At 42.4% G+C, this 23,775-nt stretch overlaps 1 protein-coding gene across 1 annotated transcript in view; it reads left to right on the top strand.

Annotated features, from left to right (window-relative positions):
* INTS7 (integrator complex subunit 7) overlaps positions 1-23,775 on the top strand; it is a 90,919-nt gene that overhangs the window by 10,637 nt on the left and 56,507 nt on the right. Inside the window, exons 4-10 of the mRNA XM_088477311.1 lie at positions 1,663-1,800; positions 5,617-5,663; positions 10,894-11,093; positions 12,424-12,546; positions 13,083-13,200; positions 13,620-13,754; positions 23,516-23,613. Coding sequence (XP_088333437.1) covers positions 1,663-1,800; positions 5,617-5,663; positions 10,894-11,093; positions 12,424-12,546; positions 13,083-13,200; positions 13,620-13,754; positions 23,516-23,613 — 859 coding nt within the window. The remainder of the gene's footprint in view (positions 1-1,662; positions 1,801-5,616; positions 5,664-10,893; positions 11,094-12,423; positions 12,547-13,082; positions 13,201-13,619; positions 13,755-23,515; positions 23,614-23,775) is intronic.

Genomic DNA, 23,775 nt, shown 5'->3' with positions numbered 1-23,775 from the left:
AGCCTGATTGATATGCTTCAGCATTTGGGGGATGGGATGGTTGTAATGGTGATCCGTGGCTGCGACCTCGGTTGCAGTGCTGGGATCACAGATGCAGCAAGGAGTTGTCTGTTACCTACAGACACCACCTGCTGTATTAGCATTTTAGATGGATGGGTTTGCACCGCTGCTTGTGTGCGGGCTCTGCAATTCTGTCCATCTCTGATCAGGCTCTTTGTACAAATCAGCTTCTCCCTGAATCCAAGCTGCTAAAAGCTCTGTTGGGTAAAGAAACTGTCTCTGAAAAATGTTCTCCATCACTGCGTGAAACTGAATGTAGTTAATATATTTAGTAACAAAATAATGTCTATGTACATTTCGATGACTGGATTTCAAGACTGTAATATACAAAAAGATGTTTTTCTGATCATTTATCAAATCTGTTTGCTGCCCTGTTTCGTTTATGGATGCATACTCTTTAGTGTTCCCGCTAGGCTGTTTCAGCGGGGCGCCGCGCCCTAACCTGCCCTATTTCTGAAGGGCAGAAAGCACCCTGCCCTCCAGCGCGGCGCCCCGCTGAGACAGCCTGCAGGTTCTGTCTCCACCCGCGGGTCGCCGTGTCCCGTGGGTGGTCAAAACGGCGGCGCCAGGCATCCATTCACAGTGACCACAGCGCTTGGGGGCTGCCCAGCATGTCCTTAAGTGCTATTCACACCCCCTTTTCTTTGGCCACGCCCCCTTTTTGCCCACGCACGCCTATCTCTAGGTCAGGCGCCCTGCCTGCTGCTGGACCTAGAGTGAACACTATTCTTGTCTTGCTCTCAAATGGGTGACATCGCTGCAAGTAGGTGCAAGGCCTTTTCTTGTGAACTGCTTCAATCTAACTACTGTACATATAATAGTTAAAAAAATCCAGTCAAGCAAAGCTATTATTTATTCTTCCTCAACTAGGGGGCACAGGGAGCACTCTGGGTATAGCCTGGAGAGGGAGAATCTGGGCACCAAACAGTTACTAATTTTCTTCCCAGCATATTTTTCTACTGTATTATATTAAAGAATATACAGGCCATTTTATAATAAGATCTGGTTCTGTGATTAAGGTCCGTCACACAGAGAAAACACTTAACACTGGTTTACAGCCTATTGTTTGTTTCTTCCTGGGGGAAGCCACTTTGTATTTTAACCTCTTGAAGCTGTTAGGGGTCGATTCCATTGCTGGTGATGCCTGTGACCTATGCACATGCCGCACCTACAGTTGTCCCAAAATCAAAATTAATATGCACCCCCATAGGCGCGCCAATCAAAATATGAGATTATGAGGCAAATTGTGGGCACTTTGGTGCGCCGTTGATGGCATTCCGACACCATTGCGGCAGCGCATCGCCTGCATTTGACTCGATCCCTTAGAAAAGTGAATGACATTTTGATAGATTGCGATGTCTTGCAGTATGCATACAGCGATATTTTATTAAGTGTCTTGGCCTGTCTATCCTCTATCAAGTATAATTGTTTCATTTGGTAAAAAACTAGATTTGAATAATATATTCATTATACTCTGACACTTATTTATTAAATAAGATTCTGGCTCTTGACAATATTCTCATTAACAGTTTTTGTTCTTTCTGTTCAAGTGAAAATATGTGAAAAGTAATACCTGTTACAGATCATGTTTTCTTGTTGCAGAACGCTAGGAAGCATGGCATCCATAATTCCTGACCGGAAAAATGCCCATCACAGTATACGTCAGTGCCTGGATTCTCATGACAACGTGGAGGTTGAAGCCGCCATATTTGCTGCGGCACGCTTCTCTGCACAGTCAAAGTAAGCATTGGACTATGAGCTCATAGTAAATATTAATATGAATACAAATGTATGATTGAATATTTTTTTTCTTTTTCTTTTTTAAATTGCAAAATGGTCCCATAGACTGGTCTTGATGGGTTGCAGACACTCCGATAGTGCACGTCATGGGTTTGGTATGGGATACCGGTGTTTGGGATCCCGGAGGTCAGAATTCTGATGCCAGCATTCCGACAGGGTTAGGATACCGACGCTTGTCTGTAACTTCCCTCCCCCCTAGTGCCTGACCCTATCCCTAACCCCACTACTTACCATTGGGATGTCGGCACCAAGATTCTGACTGGCACCGGCATTCTAAGCGCCGATATCCCGACAGCCGTGATTTCAACTACCTCCTCTTGTCGTAGTTACACCATAGGTTTCTGATTTACTTATAGCGAGTGATGGGATTTAGGACAATTTTCTCTGAGTTAATCTGAATAATTGTAGAGAACTCACAAGATGTGTATACTGTATGTTGTTTGGGGCTGCTTTAAGGCAAACTGCTACCAGTTACCTGAGGGAAAACCTTCCTATGTGAATCCTGCGGTTTTTGGGTTCAGCTGTGAAAAGAGTAACAAACCAGGTCTTCTGATAACGTCGTTTCTCAGATCCTCCTTGTGCTGGTTATCTCTAAGTTGGGGGAGTGGTGAATGTGTGTTTCTTTTCATTTTAAAAAAACATACCAGTGATTTGTGGGTTTTAAACCCATGCACAACAGTAGTTTGGATTTTTACCATCCAAATCGCTGGGTATTACACCTGGTGACCTGGAGGATACAATTGCTGGATAGTTGCTGGCTGTTAGACGCCCTATTACTTTCTTATGTCATAGATTGGGAGGGGGACACTGAAGGAATAAAAATGGGTTATCGAGAGTGGAGCAAGGGGCAGTATTCTAGTTTACATTTTTATTTTCTGGGGGAAGGCAAAGCCTGCCAAAATTAAGCCACAGGAGCGGACTAGATTTTATATATATATATATATATATATATATATATATATATATATATAATATAATTAGTTTTGTCTATTTTGTAGTACATATGTACTGTTGTACACACTTTTACAATCATACTTGAGGATTTAAAGTCCAGATGAACATGCAGATTCATTCGTACAAACTAATACAATCTACCATGCCATCTGTGATCCTTGGGCCTGATTCAGACCCACTCGCAAGCGGCTGTCCGTCGTGCGCATGCGCCAGACGCGACGAGCGAAGGACTTTCCTTCGCTCGTTGTGTCTGATCAAAGGGGGCGTGCTGTCGAGGGAACGCCTACCATCAGAAGCCGGCCCACTGACACTAGTGATGTCAGTGGGAGTGATTTTGGCTCTGATAGAGCCAAAATCACTCCGGGCTTTGCGGTTGAAAAACTCAACCGCAGGCTCCGGCTCGCAGTGGCGATGGTCACGACCATCGCGGCCATCAAACTGCACGCTCGTATAGGCTGTGGGTGGTGACCCACAGCTATACGAGCGTCCAGGAGGATGCTCCATAATTATGGAGGGCGGCCCTCATTCAGAGCGTGCGCTCTGCTCAGAGCGTACGGCTCTGAATGAGGGCCCTTATCTCTTAAAACAATCTGCTGAAAGGATCAGATTGACTGACTGATTTATGGATTGCACATGTCCTCTTAATTATAGGTGAGCCTGTCTGAGTATTGGGTTTGGCTTTGTCCATTCAGAGTTTTTATTTAGTTGCAATATGTTCCTCTGGAACAAGTGGGATCCTTCCTGATCCACCCCTCTGTGGGAGCCTAGGGAACCAAGACTTTCCTGTTTGTACAGCACAGATGTGTGTCTTTTGGGTCTTGTTGCTATATTACAAGACAAGCTGGCTTGGCCTGATCATGTTTTTGGCAGAAAGAAGAACCTGCAAGGGGGTTCCCGCTCAAGGAGCTCTCTGAATAGGTCAGTAACTTCACACCTCTACGTTTTCTCTTATTGTGGTGAGGATTCATAAAGGCAGCAGGGAGTAAAGTAATTAGTGCAAGCAGGTACTAAATATTTAGAAAGAGGAGTCGATTATGACGACAGTATCAGTCAAAGAATGGTAAACAGACGCTGATTCTCCCGAGTCCCTTCCATATTCTATCTCTGTCCATTTTGGGACCTGAATTGAAATCTATTTAGGAGGCCACTATGGGAATGAGTCCCCTCCTTCCTGACCGTGCCTCTAAGCCAAGCAGCCTAGGTTTCTTTAGATTTGTTTTTACAGAAAACAAAAGGCGGAGGCTCAGACTGCCAGAAGCTCATTTCTTCGGTGAACGTGTAGGATTATAGCTAGTTAGGTAGGCTTGGGAAATTCGGTGACTTGTTCCTAAGCCCTTTGATAAGCAATCAGTTTGACAGTCAGACGGTCCACCTGGGTACTCCTGTGGTTGGCTCCGTTTACCGCCTCCTGACATCCTTGGTTCGTTTCCACCATAGAATTCCTGAGATCTCTGACCAGGTTCTTTATCACTGCAGGGCTTGCATTAGGGAAAGTAGACATTTTTTTTTCCTGTGGGCAGCTATTTAGTGCCCTGTGTCCTATTGAGAGGATTAGTGCAAGTGGGAGTCTTCAACAGCCTGAACTGGGATGAGCTCCAGGGGGATCTACAGCAACCTCCTTAAAATACATTTGGTTCGGTGAAGTGAAATTCCTTTCTTGGCAGGTGGCTTTCCTATTTTTTTGCTCCCAGCTAGAGTTTTAAGCAGTGTGCTCTTTCTTGGTGGTCTGCTTTCCTTTTTAATGCCGATCAGGTTTTCAGTCAAAGGTTTAATTTGTATCAAGACCTTGTGATTCCATCCCAGGCAGAATAGGGAACACTTCATTTTCTTGAAAGATTTTAGGACTTTGTGCAAATCCTGGGTCCTACGGATCTAGATTTGCAAACTGATGACTTCTTGTTTCTGTACCAATATTTTTGCAAGTAATCCACCCTGCAGCAGTCTAAGGTGAAGCCTAATGGTCCTGACAAACCGGTAACATCGCTATTGTATGGCATCCCATTCGATCCCAGGACCTTTCCTGTGATACCAGATGTGGGTTACAATCTAATGGCACTTGCGATTTTAAGCTGCATAATTAGGTCAGGACCCACGGCTCTGTCCTCCCCAACCCAAACAATTTACCCTACTACATATGCCGTGCAGTGTGCATCTAATGGCTGGTCTCCAGCTGCAGATTGTGATAGCCTTGTAGTGTGATTGGTCTGACCAGGCACCAGAATCACCTACTCTTGCAGCCTCTTCAGTGACAGCCAGGATCAGGCAACCATGATATTGGGACCAGGTTTGGCAGAGCTGAGCTCCACAGCGGGGATTTTAAATTGGTCAGTAAAGACAGGCAGAGCGCTCTCAAACTTCCTCCACCAATCCAGAAATGTGGGTGGGTCTATTGCTACATGCAGCTGGGAAACCTCCCTCTCATCACTCACAGGGTCTAGACCCAGTCAATCGAGATCAAATTATAGAGCAGACCACAGCAAAATGTTTTCGCCAGGACTGCAATATTAGTCGCCATGGCAACAGGGCACCCAGGATTTGTCAAGCAATGCTTAATAGCAATTTGATTTTCCATTTAAAAAAATAAAGTACTAATTAGGTTAAAGGGAATAACATTTTCAAAGTTTGAATTTTTATTCACATTGTTTGAATTATACAGCTGTCAGATTAGTAAGTGCAAAGTGGACTAATAAGAGTACATGATGAATATGAGTGACAGCAATTTATTCTGCTATGTTATGTTGTATTTCTATATTGTGTTTGGTAAGTCTGCCATTAACATTGTGTAATGTTTTCCTTTTTCAGAGATTTTGCTACTGGAATCTGCAACAAAATTGGAGAAATGATCCAAGGTTTGTGCTGATTTTATTGCTGTCTAGTTTATCTGCCTAAAGATAATATTTTAAGATGATTTGTTTTATAATCGCACGGGCAGAGACTAACTCGATGGGGTAGGAAATGCTGGCTTGTCTTGGACTGGTGGACCAGTCAAATTAGTCCCTAGCAGTAAGTGAGCGCAATTTATAGACTAGCACGCCATTTATATGCAGAACTGACATTAGGGCAGCGCTATATCTAAATCCTATTGATTTCTCAATAAACTTTCATCAAAAACAAATCTGTTTTTCCTCCTCTCCTGTAGTGAGGCTAACCTCTCTTCTCCACATGGTACCACTTGTGATACGATCTGTGCCTCCCGCACCCCCCCCCCCCCCCAAAATACCTTTCGCCTGGGACCTGGATTTACGAGATTGTTTTCCTGTTTGTATGTTTTATACATTTCCACTATGAATATAGACTGCTCTCTTGATGTATTTTTAGTGAACTGTTGTCTTGCTAAGTCATGCTTGTGTCCTTCCAAAATAAAAAGTTTAAAACTGAAAAAAGAAACCACTGATGTACACAGCTAAATTCAGTCCCAAAAAAAAAATTGTGTAGTCAGTGTCAAACTGGAGCGTGAAGGGCTCACCAGGGGAATGCAGTGATAGGAGCCCATAATTAGGGGTGTGGCTAACCTCCAGAGGGGGTGTGGCTAGTCTCCACAGAGGCTTGGCTAACCATTAGAGAGTGCATGGACTGGGCCCCTTTAAAAAAATATATATATATAGATAGATAAAAAATAAACTTGCAGAAATCACACGCGTTTCCAATCTTAAAGCAGGCGGGTGCTGGATAAATCAACAACAGCAGAAAGTCTGTGCTCAGTGACTCCACCAGGGGTTCAATTAACACAGAAACCAAACCAAAAATAAATAGCAAAAAGGAATTTAATCCATCTTAAAAATTTTGTCAAAAGGCAGTTTGTGCAAAAGGTACATCATAAGCAAACAGCAGTCTGTTAATCTGGCTAAATATAGTCATCCATCACATAATGATCGGAGATATGTCCGGTGTAAATATACCTTCTTCAAGGACTGCCCAACTATAATCCCCACAGACCAGCCTTAAATACCCAATGCATACATTGAAATGACCCACACCTGTGTTAATTAAATTATTAACCAATGTCAAATGTAAAAAGAGAAAAGTGGCACACAGAACTAATGGTGCATACACATGGTCAGATTTTCTGTCCTATCTGAACGATAACGATTTGAAAAACCGTTCAATCGTTCACATCTGAAAGAAAATCTGACATGTGAGCCTGCAATGATGAACGATGCGCGTTCCTGCTTGTCAGATAACTATATCTGACATCTGATGTGTTTGCAGTCAGATTTGGACGATTACATTCATTTTAATACAGTCTGCAATCGTTCTTCTGACATATCTGACCGTGTGTATGCACCATAAATCAATCATGTAAAATTGCTGGGGAAACATTTACCATTGCCATGGTAATGATGACCGCATCCAAACAAACAGCCATCGGCCGAAAGATGCAGCTGGAACTACATGGCACTGGAAATGATGTGGTGGGACCAAGGTACCAAAAGCACCGCTAGCAACATCTAACCAGCAGGCAGTTACTTAAATGATGAATCGAAACCCACACTGTGCCGGAATTGACATGGCGGAATCGACACTATGCCTCTACGGAAGTGATGTTACACCACCTTGCGGGCGGAAATGACGCCTGAAACCGGCGGACAGATCCCAGAGATGACTCCCAAAAGTGAGAAACAGCCCGAAGGTTCTGCACACCGGAAGAGGTGTTACCGAGTGCCAATACATACGCAAAACAATAAAGATATACATAAATAATGAAGTAAAAATATACAATAATCTAAATAAAACAAAATCAATAACTCCACCAAATTAAAAGAACACAAATTGAAAAACTGAGAAAAAAAAACAAAATAACTGCAAAATGTAGTAGATCAATGACAATATAATAAACAATTCTTAGTATTTCTGCCTTTTAATTATTCCTATCACTCCAATTTGACTAAGAAAATATCACTGGCTTTACGGTCCCTGCACAATTATCCCCACATTATTCTCCACCCCGCAGAGAAGGTCGGGGAGGTTGTCATTTCCCCTGTACCCCATATGGGCCAGTCCGACCCTGCATCTAGCACACACCAAGTCCTACAGTTTCATAACTCTAATCTAATTTAGTCTCAGTTTTTAAATAAATAATAAGCACAGTAAAGCCAACATAAAAATGTTCACCTCAGACTTGGAACATTCTACAAGTGCATCAGAGCTGAAGCTTGGTCAGATGCGATTTCCACGCCAGCCATAAGTTCCTTTTTATCTCCACATTTAGAAAGTAATATAAATTAAATACCCCTTACTCAAGCAATTTTTATTTATGGTCACAAATGCTGAAATACACTGTTGATTTACATTCTTTGACCCATGACTTGATAAGTTTCTGTAAGTTACCACTTGTGAATTATGAATTGATGTCATGGATGACCAGGAGAAATTCAATTTGCCTTTTCTGATCCTCTTTTCCCTTCCAAAATGTATGGGAAATCTCGTTGAATTAATGAAGACTGTAGAGCCCAGGAGAGGTGTATTCTCATAGCACCTGTTTTCTGTCCCGGCATAGAGGGACATACTAATCCATTGGTGCCAAGATGATCATGACAAAACGACAATGGATGATAACACATTTCAGTGTTCAGAGGGAGAGTTGTGCAACCTGCATTTATTTGGGCTGTCATATAGGGTGGCCTTATACACTACCTAGTCTTATAAATGGTTGTAATGAATTGTGTGTGATGGAATGTGGCTATTTAGTATGCATGGCTTTGGATAAAGGTTCCAGTGTATTTGGAGTGTGCTGGGCCCTGTGAGTGATGGAATATGGCTATAGAGCAGTGGTTCTCAAACTCTGGTTCAGATCCGCTCGCGAGCGCTATGCACTCGCAAGCGGGTCGATGGTGGCCCAGTGTGCATGCGCACGACGGAGCTGGTTCCGTCGTGCGCATGCACGAGACCCGGATAGCGGCAGGCAAACCGTCGCTCCGGGTCTCGTACCAAAGGGGGCGTGCTGTCGATGTTGAGTGACTGCACGCCCCCTTTGGTGGGCGGGCCGGGGGAGTGGCTGCCCAAACAGAGGCGTTCCCATGTGAGAGCCGAAATCTCTCTGGGGCTTGCGGCAACGAGACCCTACCACAAGGTCTTGTCGCAAGCCCGATGGTCTTGACCATCGCGACCAGGTTCCTGGCCGCTCGCTATAGCTGTGGGTGGTCACCCACAGCTATGCGAGCGGCCAGGAGACCGCTCTAAAAAACAAGAAGGCCGGCCCTGATTCAGAGCGAGCGCTCTGTCAGAGCGTCCGGCTCTGAATCAGGGCCCCTGTCCTCAGGACCCCACACAGGTCATGTTTTCCAGGTCACCCACAAGTGCACAGGTGTATTCATTACTCACTGCCAGATTTTAAAAGATCCACAAGTGGAGCTAAATATTTTGGTTGTAATTCTGTGAGGAGACCTGCAAAACATGCACTGTTTGGGGTCCAGAGGACCGAGGGGGTCATTCAGACTCGCGAGCGCAGGACAAGACCAGTCATTCAGACTCGCGAGCGCAGGACAAGACCAGACCAAGCAAGCGGGTCGATGTTACCCCACTGCGCATGCGCACGACGGAGGGAGCTCCGTCGTGCGCATGCGCGAGACCCGGCTAGCGACAGGGTAGCCGTCGCTCCGGGTCTCGCACCAAAGGGGGCGTGTTGTCGATGTTGATTGACAGCACGCCCCCTTTGGTGGGCGTGCCGGGGGCGTGGTTGCCAGACGGAGGCATGGGAACGCCTACCGTCTGAAGCCGGCCCCACTGACATCAGTAGTGAAGTCAGTGGGAGTGATTTTGGCTCTGATAGAGCCAAAATCACTCCAGGGCTTGCGGCAGCGAGACCCTACCGCAGGGTCTCCGTCGCAAGCCCGATGGACGCGATGGTCTTGACCATCGCGACCATCATCATGGACACTCGCATAAGCTGTGGGTGGTCGTCCTGGTTGTGTGTGGTTAGTGCCTGGATGCTTGTGGATATGTAGCAGAGTGACGTGGGCATGGGTGGCCTTATGTGGTTAACTGCGTGACTCCTATCTTGTACAATGGGGACCTTCAGGAGATGTTTCTTCTGGCAGTTCAAATGTAGACTGACCGTGGTGTATCGATCTTCTTGCCTGTTACATCCGGGTACGTCGCTGGCACGGTGTGATGAGGCACGATTCCCCATTCCTGGGGTTTTGTGGGTTCATTCTGACCTGCGCGGGCCTTCTGCAGGGGAGAAACGCATTGGAGTTGCAGCCACATCTTCCATACCAAGCGCTACACTATACCACAGCTAGTGCGAACACTTGCACCCACAGCGGGTCACGCCACCCACCGGTCTGAGACTATATCAATGCACTACCTATACCAACACCCAGCAGGAATGAACCTGCAAAACCCAGTGTGTACGCTCAATATGCGCGGTCGCATGCGACGTAGTCAGGTTTGATGTGTTGTACATAAAACCTGATGACATCACTAGCGGTATGGTGCACAACATGTAAACAGCTAACTGGACGTCCTGACCATATGTCGTTCACATTTGGCCTCTGAAGACGTCACCTCTTGCCGCTGCCAGCTAGTGTACTTAAAGATGATTGTTCTAGTGTGTACAGGAACAACGATAAATTGAATACAACCAGACGATAAAATATATAGTTTGGTCGTTTGCAAGATTGCAGTGTGTGTGTGTGTGTGTGTGTGCGCGTGCGCGCGCAATTTCACTGGTTCTGGGCTCAATGGAAATCCTCTGGAAAGTCTGAACGATTGTCTGTCGTCTCGGTGTGTACCCAGCTTAAACGTTTACCATTTTCTCTGGTTTGGCCATGTCTAACTCTGTAACCATTTTGTGCATTTGCTAAACGTAAACCTATTAAATGTATAATGATTTGTTTACAGCAGACTTGGGTTTCGGAAAATAATTCTCATAGAAGCCTCTGATTTCCTCTCATTGTTTCCTGATGAAACCTCCTATACATCTTCTGTTCATAAGTAATATGCAAACTCTCACACATCTGACTATTGGTGAACGTCATTTGTTATTAGAACACTATTGGTAAGGAGCCATGTGTAAAGCAGAAGTCTGTGGGATTGTAATGGTGTCACATCTTGTGTTGTCTCTCTGCTTTGTCCTAGGCTTGGCTACGCCAATTGATTTGAAGCTGAAACTTATTCCTATTCTCCAGCATATGCACCATGACGCCATCTTAGCCTCCAACAGCCGGCAGCTTCTTCAGCAGCTTGTGACCTCGTACCCGTCTACAAAGATGCTTATTGTCACGCTGCACACCTTCACCTTGCTGGCCGCCTCCTCCTTGGTGGACATTCCCAAGCAGGTACAGAGGTCCTACTAAGTCTTCTAATCCTACCCGTTGTATTTGTGAAGACCACTCCCTGTATGACCACTGATGTAGCAGGAAACTATTACAACGCTCACAAAAAGATAATAGTACTAAATATTTATACTCAATTTTTGCACATGCTATTTTTAGTGATCCTTTTATGTTTTCTTTGTGTCCAACCAGTTGAAATAATATCTCGCCCACAGTCTGCACTATTAGTATCCTTGTAGCTCAAATATATATTAGTGGTTGTTGCCCGATGGCTCAGCTTTAATTCCACGTAACCTGGGTTGCCACGAATATCTCTCCTCTCTTGTTGCATACTACTAACTAATAAACCAATTCCTACACATGTTTTACTATTGTTATTGCTTATATCCACCGTATCTTATTAGTAGTAGCTATATAATTCATTTGTATACTACAGTGCAGTAATGTAAGGGAAATTCATTATTGCAACCTAGGGAACTCCTTTTTTGTAAATGTAAAAAAATAAAACAAATGTCAAATTTACTAAGCTCCTTTAGCAGTTGATGAAGATTTGCTCACTTCATTGGCACAAAATGAATAACAGGAATCCGATTGGCTGGAGGAATGTAGAGGGGAGGAGATAACCTCTAAACAAGTTGTAGTGAAGATGTGCCTGCTCAACATACAGCACCCTCTACACCCCAGGGTTTAGCAGTGTCCCCCCAGAGGGATACAAGAGAAAGTTAAAAAAATAAATTAGTTTTTAAGACTGTACACCATGTGGCATAAAGCTTATTACAGATCTAACTTCAGTCCCTGCTGAAGAGTTGTGAACCCCTTGCTACAAATGGATATTCTACAGAAAGGTCCTGACTACAACATAGGGATTGGGCCCTCTGGCTGCTGTGGAACTATACATTCCAGCATGCCAGTCCACAGTTTTAGCATGCCCTATTTGCAAAATTGTGGGAGGGCATGCTGACATGTGTAGTCCCACAGCAGCTGGAGGACCGCATGTTGAATACCCCTGCCATATACTGTAGGGTTGTTGTTTTATGTAAGAACCTTATTGTAGTTGTATCCGGAAGTCTAGCGTTTCCAATGAGAGGAGCACAAGTCCTAAAGGAAAAAAGAAACCTTTATTAATATCATGTGAATACTAAACAAGTTTATTTAAATATACTATAGTGGCCACCTTAGTTCTGTCAGCCTGATGGGGGTTATAACTGGAGGTATTGGTCCTGGGAATAACTTTGCCAGGAAGGACCGTCTTTTTCCTGAGATTAGATTTTGTCTTGTTTGGTTTTGCCTTCCTTAAATCTGAATAGATTTCTCCTAATATCCCCACTCCCAGATCCAGCTTTTGCTGCAGTACCTGAAGAATGATCCCAGGAAATCCGTAAAAAGACTTTCTATCCAAGACCTGAAGTTTCTGGCCAACAGGACCCCTCATACGTGGAGCAGAGACAACATTCAGGTGCGTGGCTGATCCGCCTCACCTCTTATTAGCATTGTCCTTTGTTCTTCTGTTTGTTTCGTATTAAGAAAAAAAAAATAGAATTGTAATTAATACATAACTGGACATAGAAGAGAGTGAGAGCATGCTCACATTTACCTGATCTGCAGTCAGGGAGTTAGGGTAAGGCCTTCAGTAAAGCCTAGCTTTGGAAAGTAGGGGTCACATAAGCGAGGAATAGGATAATATTTGGGGTAAAATGTTCAGGGGAGGCAATGTGCTAGTAAGCATTAGCGGGTGTAAGTGGATAGCTCTGTAGATAGATTAAAATGTGAAATAGGGCACCATAACTGTCTGCCCAACACCCCTGATTTTGTGTTTAATATTGTTGTCTGATTTCTAGACTGCAATGTAGTCTTGTTAGGGTGTGAATAGTGAGCTCATTATATAATACACTAGTGATTTTGATATTTGCACAAATTCCTGTAAATATCAAAGGTGTTGTCTTTATCCTTCATGTAAGGATCTCTGTGCACTGAGTCTCTCTTCTCACTCAGGCTCTATGTGAATGCGCTCTCCAAACACCGTATGACAGCCTGAAACTGGGAATGGTCTCTGTCCTCTCAACACTGTCTGGGAGCATCTGCATAAAACAGTACTTCCATGCACTCCCAGGTACCGTCTTCACTCAATATGTTCATGTCACATCAGAGTTCAGTATGGTTATAGTATGTGGGGCCTCTAAATATCTGATGTTAAGAAAGCCGTGCATAATATCCGTATAGCAATGAGAATTGTTACATTTGATTTTATTGACCATTTTGATATAACTCTAAAGTTCCATATATTTTGCGACAACTATCGCCATAATTTTAATCTAATGTTCTGTCTATGTGGTCAGGATGAGAACACTTAAAAATAACTTGTGAACATAGGCGTATCTATAACGGGTGCAGGGTGTGCGGCGCACGTGGGCTCCTGGGTCTAGGGTGAGAGTGAGACAGAAATATAATTGCATTAAATCAAGAAATTTTTTTTTATGGAAGCACAAATGACTCCAAAACTTTTACTTAAAGTTTATATTTATTTTATAGGGACCAAATCGGGTACTGCCAGGTATACAGATCTGGTTAAGCTGGCACAGGAGTGCAGTTACCACAGTAACCGAGGCATCGCTGCCTATGGCATAACAGTCCTCACCAATATTGTGTCATCTTGTCAGGATATGGGTGAGTTTAGATCTTCTGATTGCACACTGTAAGCTTATTGTGTTGTGTGACTAAATAATTTTGTGTTGCCATGCATTTTCTTAATTGATCTCCTTTGTATTTTTTAACATTTTACACCTTGGTGATTTTACCCTATTGTGCTTGATGAAATCAGCTTTAATGTTTTGTAGTGATTTTTGAATAGTCTTTCTGGGAGATTTATAGGATACTTTCATCCAAAAGCAAACTGTTAAATAAGATAATAGAAATCTAATATCTCACCCATGCTCCAGTGGATACCATGATTTCACAGGTCCACTGATACATGTAATGGTCTCGTCTTCTGTCAAGTTCCATTGAGCGTTTTCCAAACTAACAACAGGGTTATAGAATTATTTGTTGTTGTAGAGTTTGTTTGTCAAAACTCTGAGCACCTTGGTTGCGTGGCCTGACTCTCAGCCTGGACAGCCGTGTCCTGAGGAAGCTCTTGCCTTGGCCCCTTTTAACAGTGACCCAGCGGCTGTTTGTGGATTCCCACACTGCTGCCTTCACTCCCTCGGGTGTCCGCACTACCCCTGACCTCCTTACTGGACTCAGGAGGTGATCCGTGGGGTCCGGCGTCCTAAGGCCTGTTCCACTTCCAGGAGCCGCGGCCTCGATTTTAGAGCTCCGACGGCGGACCGATTGATGTCACCACCGCGGCTGCTTATTCCTCCTGCCTCTGCCTGCCGGGATTACCCTGACCCTCGGTGGAGGCACCTCTCCTTGAGGTTCCAGCTATAAACACCTGCAAATCGCTGGAGGCCGCCATCTTGGGACTTCTCCTTCAAGCTGCAATGTGTGTGTGTGCCTGTGTAGTGGCTGCATGCTCCCTTCACCAGCTGAAACAGTGTATTTGGACCCAAGACTCCTAGACTCCACTTCTCACAAGGTTTGTGACTGAGTGCCCTCCAATTGCACTCCCCTGCAGGGTTGCCATATCTACACTTGCTCCTACCTCCATGTCACGTCAATTGATCGGCCAATGTATCTGTCAATGTGTACCCAGCATTACTCTAGAATATATCTATAGATTAGATAAGAGAGTCCTTCAGTGTACTAAGAAGATTAAAATTCTTCCCATTACATGGTCTGACCACACTCCTGTCTTATGGACCTGGGATATGGGTCAACATTTCCCCTCTACACACACCTGGTACTTTCCTGAATATCAATTAACTGATCCTGAGACTCTTAAGGGCCCTTACGGACTCCCTTACATCATATATGCAGATTAATTCTCCTGAGGAAACTTCTATTTTCACTTACTGGTGTGCTATGAAAGCATTACTCCTTGGTACTTCTGTCCAGAAGGAAGCTCAGCTCAAGGCCCGCTCTCGAAAAATGCAGAGTGATTTAGAGTCAACCCTCAGGTCTTTAGAGTCTCAGAATCAAATCCACCCAACTACGACTTTGCGTAAACTTCTCCAAGAGGTAAGACACCAGCTCCAGAAACTTTTCATGCTTTGTATGCGTTCAGCCCTTGCCTGCCTCCGTCATAAGTTTTATACTGCTGGAAATAAGGCTTCTCGTTTGCTAGCGCATAAATTTTGTGGTAAGCAGGCGCGTAATAGGCTTAAATGTCTTATTACTCCCTCAGGTAAGAAATGTTTTAATCCCCTTGATATCGGTAATTTATTTTCGGAATACTACACTAAATTATATAATCTACATGGGGACCCTTCCACTCACCAACCCTCAACTAGTACCATTTCCTCATTTCTAGATAGCCTCCCTCACCCCTCCCTTGATGCGGATAGTTTGGTGTCTCTGAACGCCCCTTGGTCTCTGGAGGAAATACAGCTAGTAATTCAGCAGCTGCTAAAGGGAAAAGTTCCTGACCCTGATGGCTTTGTTAATTCCTTTTATTCTGCGTTTGGTGAAGTCCTTTCCCCCCTTCTATTACTGCTTTATAACAGAGGCTTCTCATACTGGTTCCTTTCCAGCTGAAATGGTGGAAGCTCAAATTGTGACTATTCCAAACCCTGGTAAGGACCCCTCTGTATGCAAGAACTATTGTCCTATTGCACGCCTCAATACAGAAGTAAAAATGTCTGCTAAGTTGATAGCCAATTGCTTGAATCCCTTGCTTCCGCAGCTGATACACCCTGACCAAGTGGGCTTTGTTCTGGGACGTCATACTAAGTCGCCAATTCTTCTCCTTTCCCCCGACTCTGAAAAAGCCTTCGATAGGCTCCATGGGGCTACATGTGCCAGGTGTTATCTAAGTTCGGATTCCATGGAGACATTCTTCATTCTATTTCTGCCCTTTATGCTGGCCCTTCAGCCCGTATCTTTAGCAATGGTTTCCTTTCATCTTTCCCAATTTCTAATGGCACTAGACAAGGTTGCCCCCTCTCCACGTTAATATTTGTGTTAGCCATCGAACCCCTTGCCCAAACAATTTGTCTGTCCTCAGCATACCCTGCGCTTTCAGTTTATAATACATCTCATAAACTATGCAAAAGGGAAAATATAAAGATCTCTTCTTGAACAGGTGCTCTAATAGCTACTCTTTCCACTGCAGCTGTATAAAATAGGGCTAGTCAACCCCAACATAGATTAAGAAAGGCTAAAAGGTGAACAGCGCTGGTAGTGAGGATATTTGATTGTCAAAATACAACCAGATGAAGTGTAATGTAAACAATTTAAAATGTATTTTCTAATTAAAATGCAAAATCATCTAGATGCAGTCTAAACACATATGTAGCAATTAAACAAGCATTTGACATTATGCACCTTAACTCCGAATATGGGTGTTCAATGGACTTATTAAATGATGGAAATTTCCTGTTCCTATGTGACTCCTTAGTAATGGACAACAATTGTTAAAGGCTTGGCAGTAGGTCCAAGGATGTGCAGTCTCATACCAACTCACGATGCTGAGGGTCCTTGTAGATGAGCAGAACAGCAATCTCGCTCTGGCAGATCCCCTGGAGTGGTATAGGAGAATAATTTCCTGGAGAATTATGTAGTCCGACCGTTATCCACTTTCAGGATGAAAAAACTGCAATGTCCAGGAGTCTGGTTCAGGTCCCAAAACGTCCACGATGCAATGAATTTTATTCCGATAAGTCCCAACAGAGTAGAGGTGCTCCACAACTAACGCGTTTCGCTAGGCAACTCCCAGCTTTATCAAAGGTCACTGGTTCTTGTAGCAAGCAGATATTTCTACTCTAAGCAATATGGCTGCTGATTGATTCACATGTGTATAATTACACTTCATCTGTGTGTGTTCGTTATAAAAAACCTGTTTAATAGTGTTTCGGAGGCAAACCTATAACCAGTAAAAAAAAAAAGCATACATTAAGTGTAACTTACTTTATCCTTTTAGCACACTTCCGTCCGTTCTGCCTATCACGTGATGTAAACAGTGACTCACGTGATCGCCATGTGGGACGGAGCGTACCATGTGACATTAAATTCTCCAATCCTGTGTACTGTGGGATTCACCCTTACTTATAATGGAGCTTCTGATTGTGACATACGCTCACGTCCATTCTGCTGATCACGTGATGTAAACAATGACTCACGTGATCGCTATGTGGGATGGTGTGTACCATGTGGCACTCTATTCCTGCGTATTTTGTGATTTGCCCTTAATTGTAATTGTGCTTTCTAATTGTACCCTGATCTTCCATCACATGATCACAATGTTTGGATGCATTTTTATCACAAACGTCAGGATGACAATAGTAAGTAATGTTAAATTGAATAAAAAGTTAAATAAAATAAAATTAAAAATTTAAAAGTTGAAACTCCTGATATTAAAAAATATTAGCTAGACAATGATATGCAAAAACATAAGTTTTATAGCATACATATATATAGTATTTCTCACATCAGAGCTGTTGTCAGAAATTTAATTATAATATAGCTCCAAACGGGATGGTAGTATAAATAGTTATATTCATCCTATTTAATTTGAATTTTCATATGTCCTAATTGTTTGTCATGTTTTGTATTTCTAAGTGAAAATGTAAGGACAAAAATAGGAAAAAAAGAAAAATGGTAATAACAATAATGAAGAATTTAGAAAACAATAAGGGAAAGATTAAGGAAACTGGAGGGGAGGGGGCTGTAGCTCAAGTTCGAAATTTTCTCAACAGAACAACATTCAGCTCTACGGATTCATTCAAACCATTAGGATGTAATGAATCTAATTTAAACATCCCAAAAATCTCCTGGATACGTAACCCTTTAAATCTATGTCCTCCGCTCTTCGTTGCTGGGATGTGTTTATAGTCCAACTAATTTCAAGCAACTTGGATCTCCTTTGTGATGCTCATTGTAGTGTCGGACACCCTATGGATAGGATTCTTATTTATAATGTTTCTACGGTGTTCCATAAATCTCGTCTTTATCTTGCGGGTAGTCCTCCCCACGAATCGTAGGTTACACCCGCAGATAAGGAAATAGATGGAAATTCTGTATTGCAATTTATAAAACTCTTTATATTTTCACATTGACCCTCACTACAGTTTGGAATCGTAGGTGATCTCATAACATGTTGGCACGCACTGCATCTGGTGCCTCCACATTTGTAGAAACCCCGGGTAGGTTTCAGCCAGGACAATTCCTGTCCCGGGTTCTTTTTAGCAGTAGTAGTTGATGATTTTAAGTAACTAAGTGCTAACAACATATATTTTAGGGACTTGTTTTTCTTAAAGATAAAAGATGGTCTTATTGGTATGCAGTCTCGTAGGATATAATCTTGTTTTAGAATTTCATAGTTGTTAAGGACTATTTGTTTGATTTTAAAATATTGGCTGTTGTACGTGGTGATAAATTCTAAATGATCATTTTTCATATTTCTCTGGGTTTTTGTAGTTCTCTGTTGAAGGAGACTATCCCTAGGGATTAATCTGGTTTCATCTAGAGCCTTCTGGACTATAGAGTGAGGATATCCTCAGGTAAGAAAAGTTTGTGTCATATCGCTAGCTTGTGTTTCAAAAATGGGATTATCTGTACAATTTCTCCGTAAACTGAGAAATTGTCCCTTTGGTTTGTTATTTTGCCACGTGTCGCTATGTTCACTTTTGAAGTGTAGATGAGCATTTGTTCCAACCTCTTTAACGTAATTTGAGGTCTGAATTTGACCTCCCTTTGCCTGTAGGGTTCTATCCAAGAAGTTGATCTGTGTAGAGTGATATGTATGAGTGAATTGTAAATTATGTGTTGGAATTCAAGGTGGTAACAAATGAAAGTGCCGAATCATTATCTACACTTCAAAAGTGAGCATGGCGACACGTGGCAAAATAATAAACCAAAGGGACAATTTCTCCAATTACGGAGAAATTGTACCGATAATGCTCTATAGTCCAAAAGGCTTTAGATGAAACCAGATTAATCCCTAGGGATATTCTCCTTCAACAGAGAACTACAAAAACTCAGAAATATGAAAAATGATGATCGTTTAGAATTTATCACCACGTACAACAGCCAATATTCTAAAATCAAACAAATAGTCCTTAACAACTATGACATTCTAAAACAAGATAATATCCTACGAGACTGCATACCAATAAGACCATCTTTTATCTTTAAGAAAAACAACCTGATTACTTAAAATCATCAACTACTACTGCTAAAAAGAACCCGGGACAGGAATTGTCCTGGCTGAAACCTACCCGGGGTTTCTACAAATGTGGAGGCACCAGATGCAGTGCGTGCCAACATGTTATGAGATCAACTACGATTCCAAACTGTAGTGAGGGTCAATGTGAAAATATAAACAGTTTTATAAATTGCAATACAGAATTTTCCATCTATCTCCTTGTCTGCGGGTGTAACCTATGATATGTGGGGAGGACTACCCGCAAGATAAAGACGAGATTTATGAAACACCGTAGGAACATTATAAATAAGAATTCAATCCATAGTGTGTCCAGACACTACAATGAGCTACAAAGGAGATCCAAGTTGCTTGAAATTAGTTGGATTAGAACACATCCTAGCAACGAAGAGAGGAGGAGATAGGTTTAAACTGTTATGTACCAAGGAGATTTTTTGGATGTTTAAATTAGATTCATTACATCCAAATGGTTTGAATGAATCCGTAGAGCTGAATGTTGTTCTGTAGAGACATTTTTGAACTTGAGCTACAACCCCCTCCCCTCCAATTTCCTTAATCTTTCCCTAATTCTTCATTATTGTTATTACCATTTTTCTTTTTTCCTATTTTAGTCCTTCCGTTTTTGCTTAGAAATACAAAACATAACAAACAATTAAGACATGAAAATTCAAATGAAATCGGATGAATATAACTATTTATACTAACATCCCGTTTTGAGTTAATTATAATTAAATAATTACTGACAATAGCTCTGATGTAAGAAATACTATATATATGCTATAAAACTTATGTTTTTGCAAATCATTGTCTATCTAATATTTATTAATATAAGGAGTTTTAACTTTTTCATTTTATTTAACTTTTTATTCAATTTAACATCACTTACTATTGTCATCCTGACGTTTGTGATAAAAATGTATCCAAACGTTGTGATCATGTGATGGGAGATCAGGGCACAATTAGAAAGCCCAATTACAAGTAAGGGCAAATCACAAAATCGCAGTAATAGAGTGTCACGTGGTACGCTCCGTCCCACATAGCGATCACGTGAGTCATTGTTTACATGATCGGCAGAATGGACGGGAGCGTATGTCACAATCAGAAGCCCCATTATAAGTAAGGGCAAATCCCACAATACACAGGAGTGGAGAATTTTCTGTCACATGGTACGCTCCATCCCACATGGCGATCACGTGAGTCACTGTTTACATCACGTGATCGGCAGAACGGAGTGTGCTAAAGGATAAAGTAAGTCACACTTTTTTCCTTAATTTTAATTCTTAATGTATTCTTTTTTACTGGTTATAGGTTTGCCTCCGAAACACTATTTATTAAACAGGTTTTTTAGAACGAATACGCATAGATGAAGTGTAATTATACACGTGAATCAATTAGCAGCCATACTCTAAAGCTGGCCACACATCTAAAGATTATCTGTCCAACCAGCCAACTAGTTGATTGGTTGGAATGAAAATCTGGTAAGGTATACAATCAGCAATTTGGTCCCAAACGATGGAAAATGGACCAAAACTGTTGTTTGAACATATTGTTTAGATCAAACATTTAACAAACTTGTCTGAAAGACCATTTTCATCTGTTTTGTGGCATTTAGGAGCAAATTGCTGATCATCATTTATTCCAATACATTTCCAGATTTTCATTCCAACCAATCAACAAGTTGGCTGGTTGGATGTAAGTTGGTCTAGTGTGTGGCCAGCTTTAGAGTATAAATATCTGCTTGCTACAAGAACCAGTCACCTTTGATGAAGCTGGGAGTTGCCTAGCGACATGCATGGAGCACCTCTACTCTGTTGGGACTTATTGGAATACAATTCATTGCATCGTGGACGTTTTGTGACCTGAACCAGGCTCCTGGACATTGCTGTTTTTCATCCTGAAAGTGGATATCGGTCGGACTACATAATTCTCCAGGAAATTATTCTCCTTTACCACTCCAGGGTATCTGCCAGAGCGAGATTGCTGTTCTGCTCATCTACAAGGGCCCTCAGCATCGTGAGCTGGTATGAAACTGTACATCCTATTTGGACCTATCACCAAGCCTTTAGCAATTGCTGTCCATTACTAAGGAGTCACATAGGAACAGGACATTTCCATCATTTAATTCCATTGAACGCCCATATTCGGAGTTAAGGTGCATAATGTCAAATGCTTGTTTAATTGCTACATATGTGTTTAGACTGCATATAGATGATTTTGCATTTTTATTTATGAGAAAATAAATTATCCTAAATTGTTTACATTACACTTCATCTGGTTGTATTTTGACAATCAAATATCCTCCCTACCAGCGCTGTTCACCTTTTAGCCCATCTCATATGTATTTTTGCAGACTATGTCTTATTGTTTGTAACCAGCCCGGAGACCTCGTTGACTTCTCTACATATTATTGTAGATAACTATTATGCTGCTTCATATTACAAATTAAACACCACCAAAACCTTAAGCTCTTCTTATCAATATCCCCTCCCCGATTCTCCAATCATTGAAGACACATTTTCCTTTTATTTGGAAGGGTTCTTCCCTATAATATCTAGGTGTCTCCATCCCTTCTAGTATTAAAAATGTTCACAAGGTTAATTACATTCCCTTATTAACCCAGTTGACGTCCTTAGCCACAGCTTGGATGTGTCACGAGATCTCCTGGTTGGGCCGCTTAGCGGCGTTTAAAATGATGTTGTTGCCAGAACTGATGTACCGATTTCGAGCTATTCCCTATGCAATCCCCCGCCCATTACTACAATAGATAAGACGTTTGATGTTTTCTTATGTGTGGAAACGTAGGCCCCCCAAAATGGCTTATAATCGTTTGATTTGCTCGAAACAGCAGTGGGGTCTTCCTGATCTTATTAGATGCCCTACTCTCCCAATTATGTGACTGGTTTCTGCCTCCTCATTCTAAGCCCTGGGTGTATTTGGAACCTGCTCTCGTTAAGGTTTTCCTCTCCCTGACCTCCTTTTGAGTTTACCTTTTCCACAAGGAATGTTTCCCTCTAGGCATTAGATAGATCTCTGCCCCATCTGCATTTCTAGTATTGGATGCGCCTAGGTATCGGGTCTCTGACAGATTTTCTTTCCCCGTTAACATTTATACCATTCCCTGAGCTTTGTGTTAAATGTAATTTAATTCCTCAGCCTGGTTCTATTACCTTCAACTTAAACACTGGGTTGAATACTGATCCCATTATGTTTCAATCACCTCCGGATCGAGTTCTAGGCAGGTTGATTAGACCACCTTCTGGTGGTGCCACATCTTATTTGTATTGTTTATTGTCCCCCCTCCAACCCCCCCCCCCCCCTCCAGATCTGATGGATAAGTACCTAGTTCAGCTTAAATGGAAGACTGATCTCCAACGCAATTTTACCCTTAAACAGTGGGAATCTATTCACCTTTCTTCCTTCTCCCTCTCTAAATGCACCTATCATACTTAAATACATGTCAAGCTTTTAAATAGATTGTACATAACTCCCTCTGTGAACTCCATAAGGTATGGCCTGCGACTTCAACATTTTGTTGGCGTCTCTGCCATTCTCATGACTCTATTTTCCACGTTTTTTGGGAATGCCCTGTTTTTAACCCTATTTGCACGGAAGTGTTTGCCCTTATATATGATGTATTAGGTCTTACTTTAACCCAGACTCCTCCTTAGCCCTCCTACATTGGTATCCTTCCATTGTTCCTAAATGTGCCCGCTATGTCCTTGGTCACATTCTAGTATCGGCTAGGGCCACCATAGCCCAAAATTGGAATTCCCCTTTCCTTCCCCCATTTGCGAAAGTTATTTGTAAGATTCAATTCCATTTTGAAATGGAGACTAAAGAGGTTCCTTATTCTACAACCCCTTCTTCTCCTATTATGAAGTGGCTTACATGGCATATATATGAGACAGAGGGTAAGGGTGCCCCCCGTGCACATGCTACTCCTCAGACCCCCTCCCCGCCTTTTAATTTAAATGAATCCCCGATGGTAGATTCAGACGATTGGTCAATATATTTTGTTATTTTTGGATTATTTGTTTACTGATGCCTGACTTGTCTCCCGTATTCCCCCATTTTAGTCTTTGCTGTTTTTAAAATAAGCTAAAAGTCTTGAGATAATTGTATGTGTTCTATTAGAGCTTGTAATACCTGCTGTTATTGCTGATGTCAGATCACCTGTCTCTGGAGAAGGACGCAGTGTACGGCCTGGAATCTCTCCTTGTACTGTGCAGCCAGGACAGCAGTGCTGGAGCCCAGCAAACATTAAAGGTAAGATGGGGACATCAGCAGAACTAGGGAGACTTGAAAGCCCACAGAGAAACCTGAGCCACGGACGGAATCTAATTGGTTTCCATGGGCAACACCATTGTTCTCTTCGTCTCCAGCAATTGCTTGTTATAAAGTAGAAAGCAAATTATGGTCATACTTACT

This window comes from Taudactylus pleione, unplaced genomic scaffold, assembly GCF_031769625.1.
Source record: "Taudactylus pleione unplaced genomic scaffold, aTauple2 ptg000201l, whole genome shotgun sequence".
NCBI lineage: Eukaryota > Metazoa > Chordata > Amphibia > Anura > Myobatrachidae > Taudactylus > Taudactylus pleione.
Note: the sequence above shows the minus strand (reverse complement) of the source record. Positions and strands in the feature narration are given on the sequence as shown.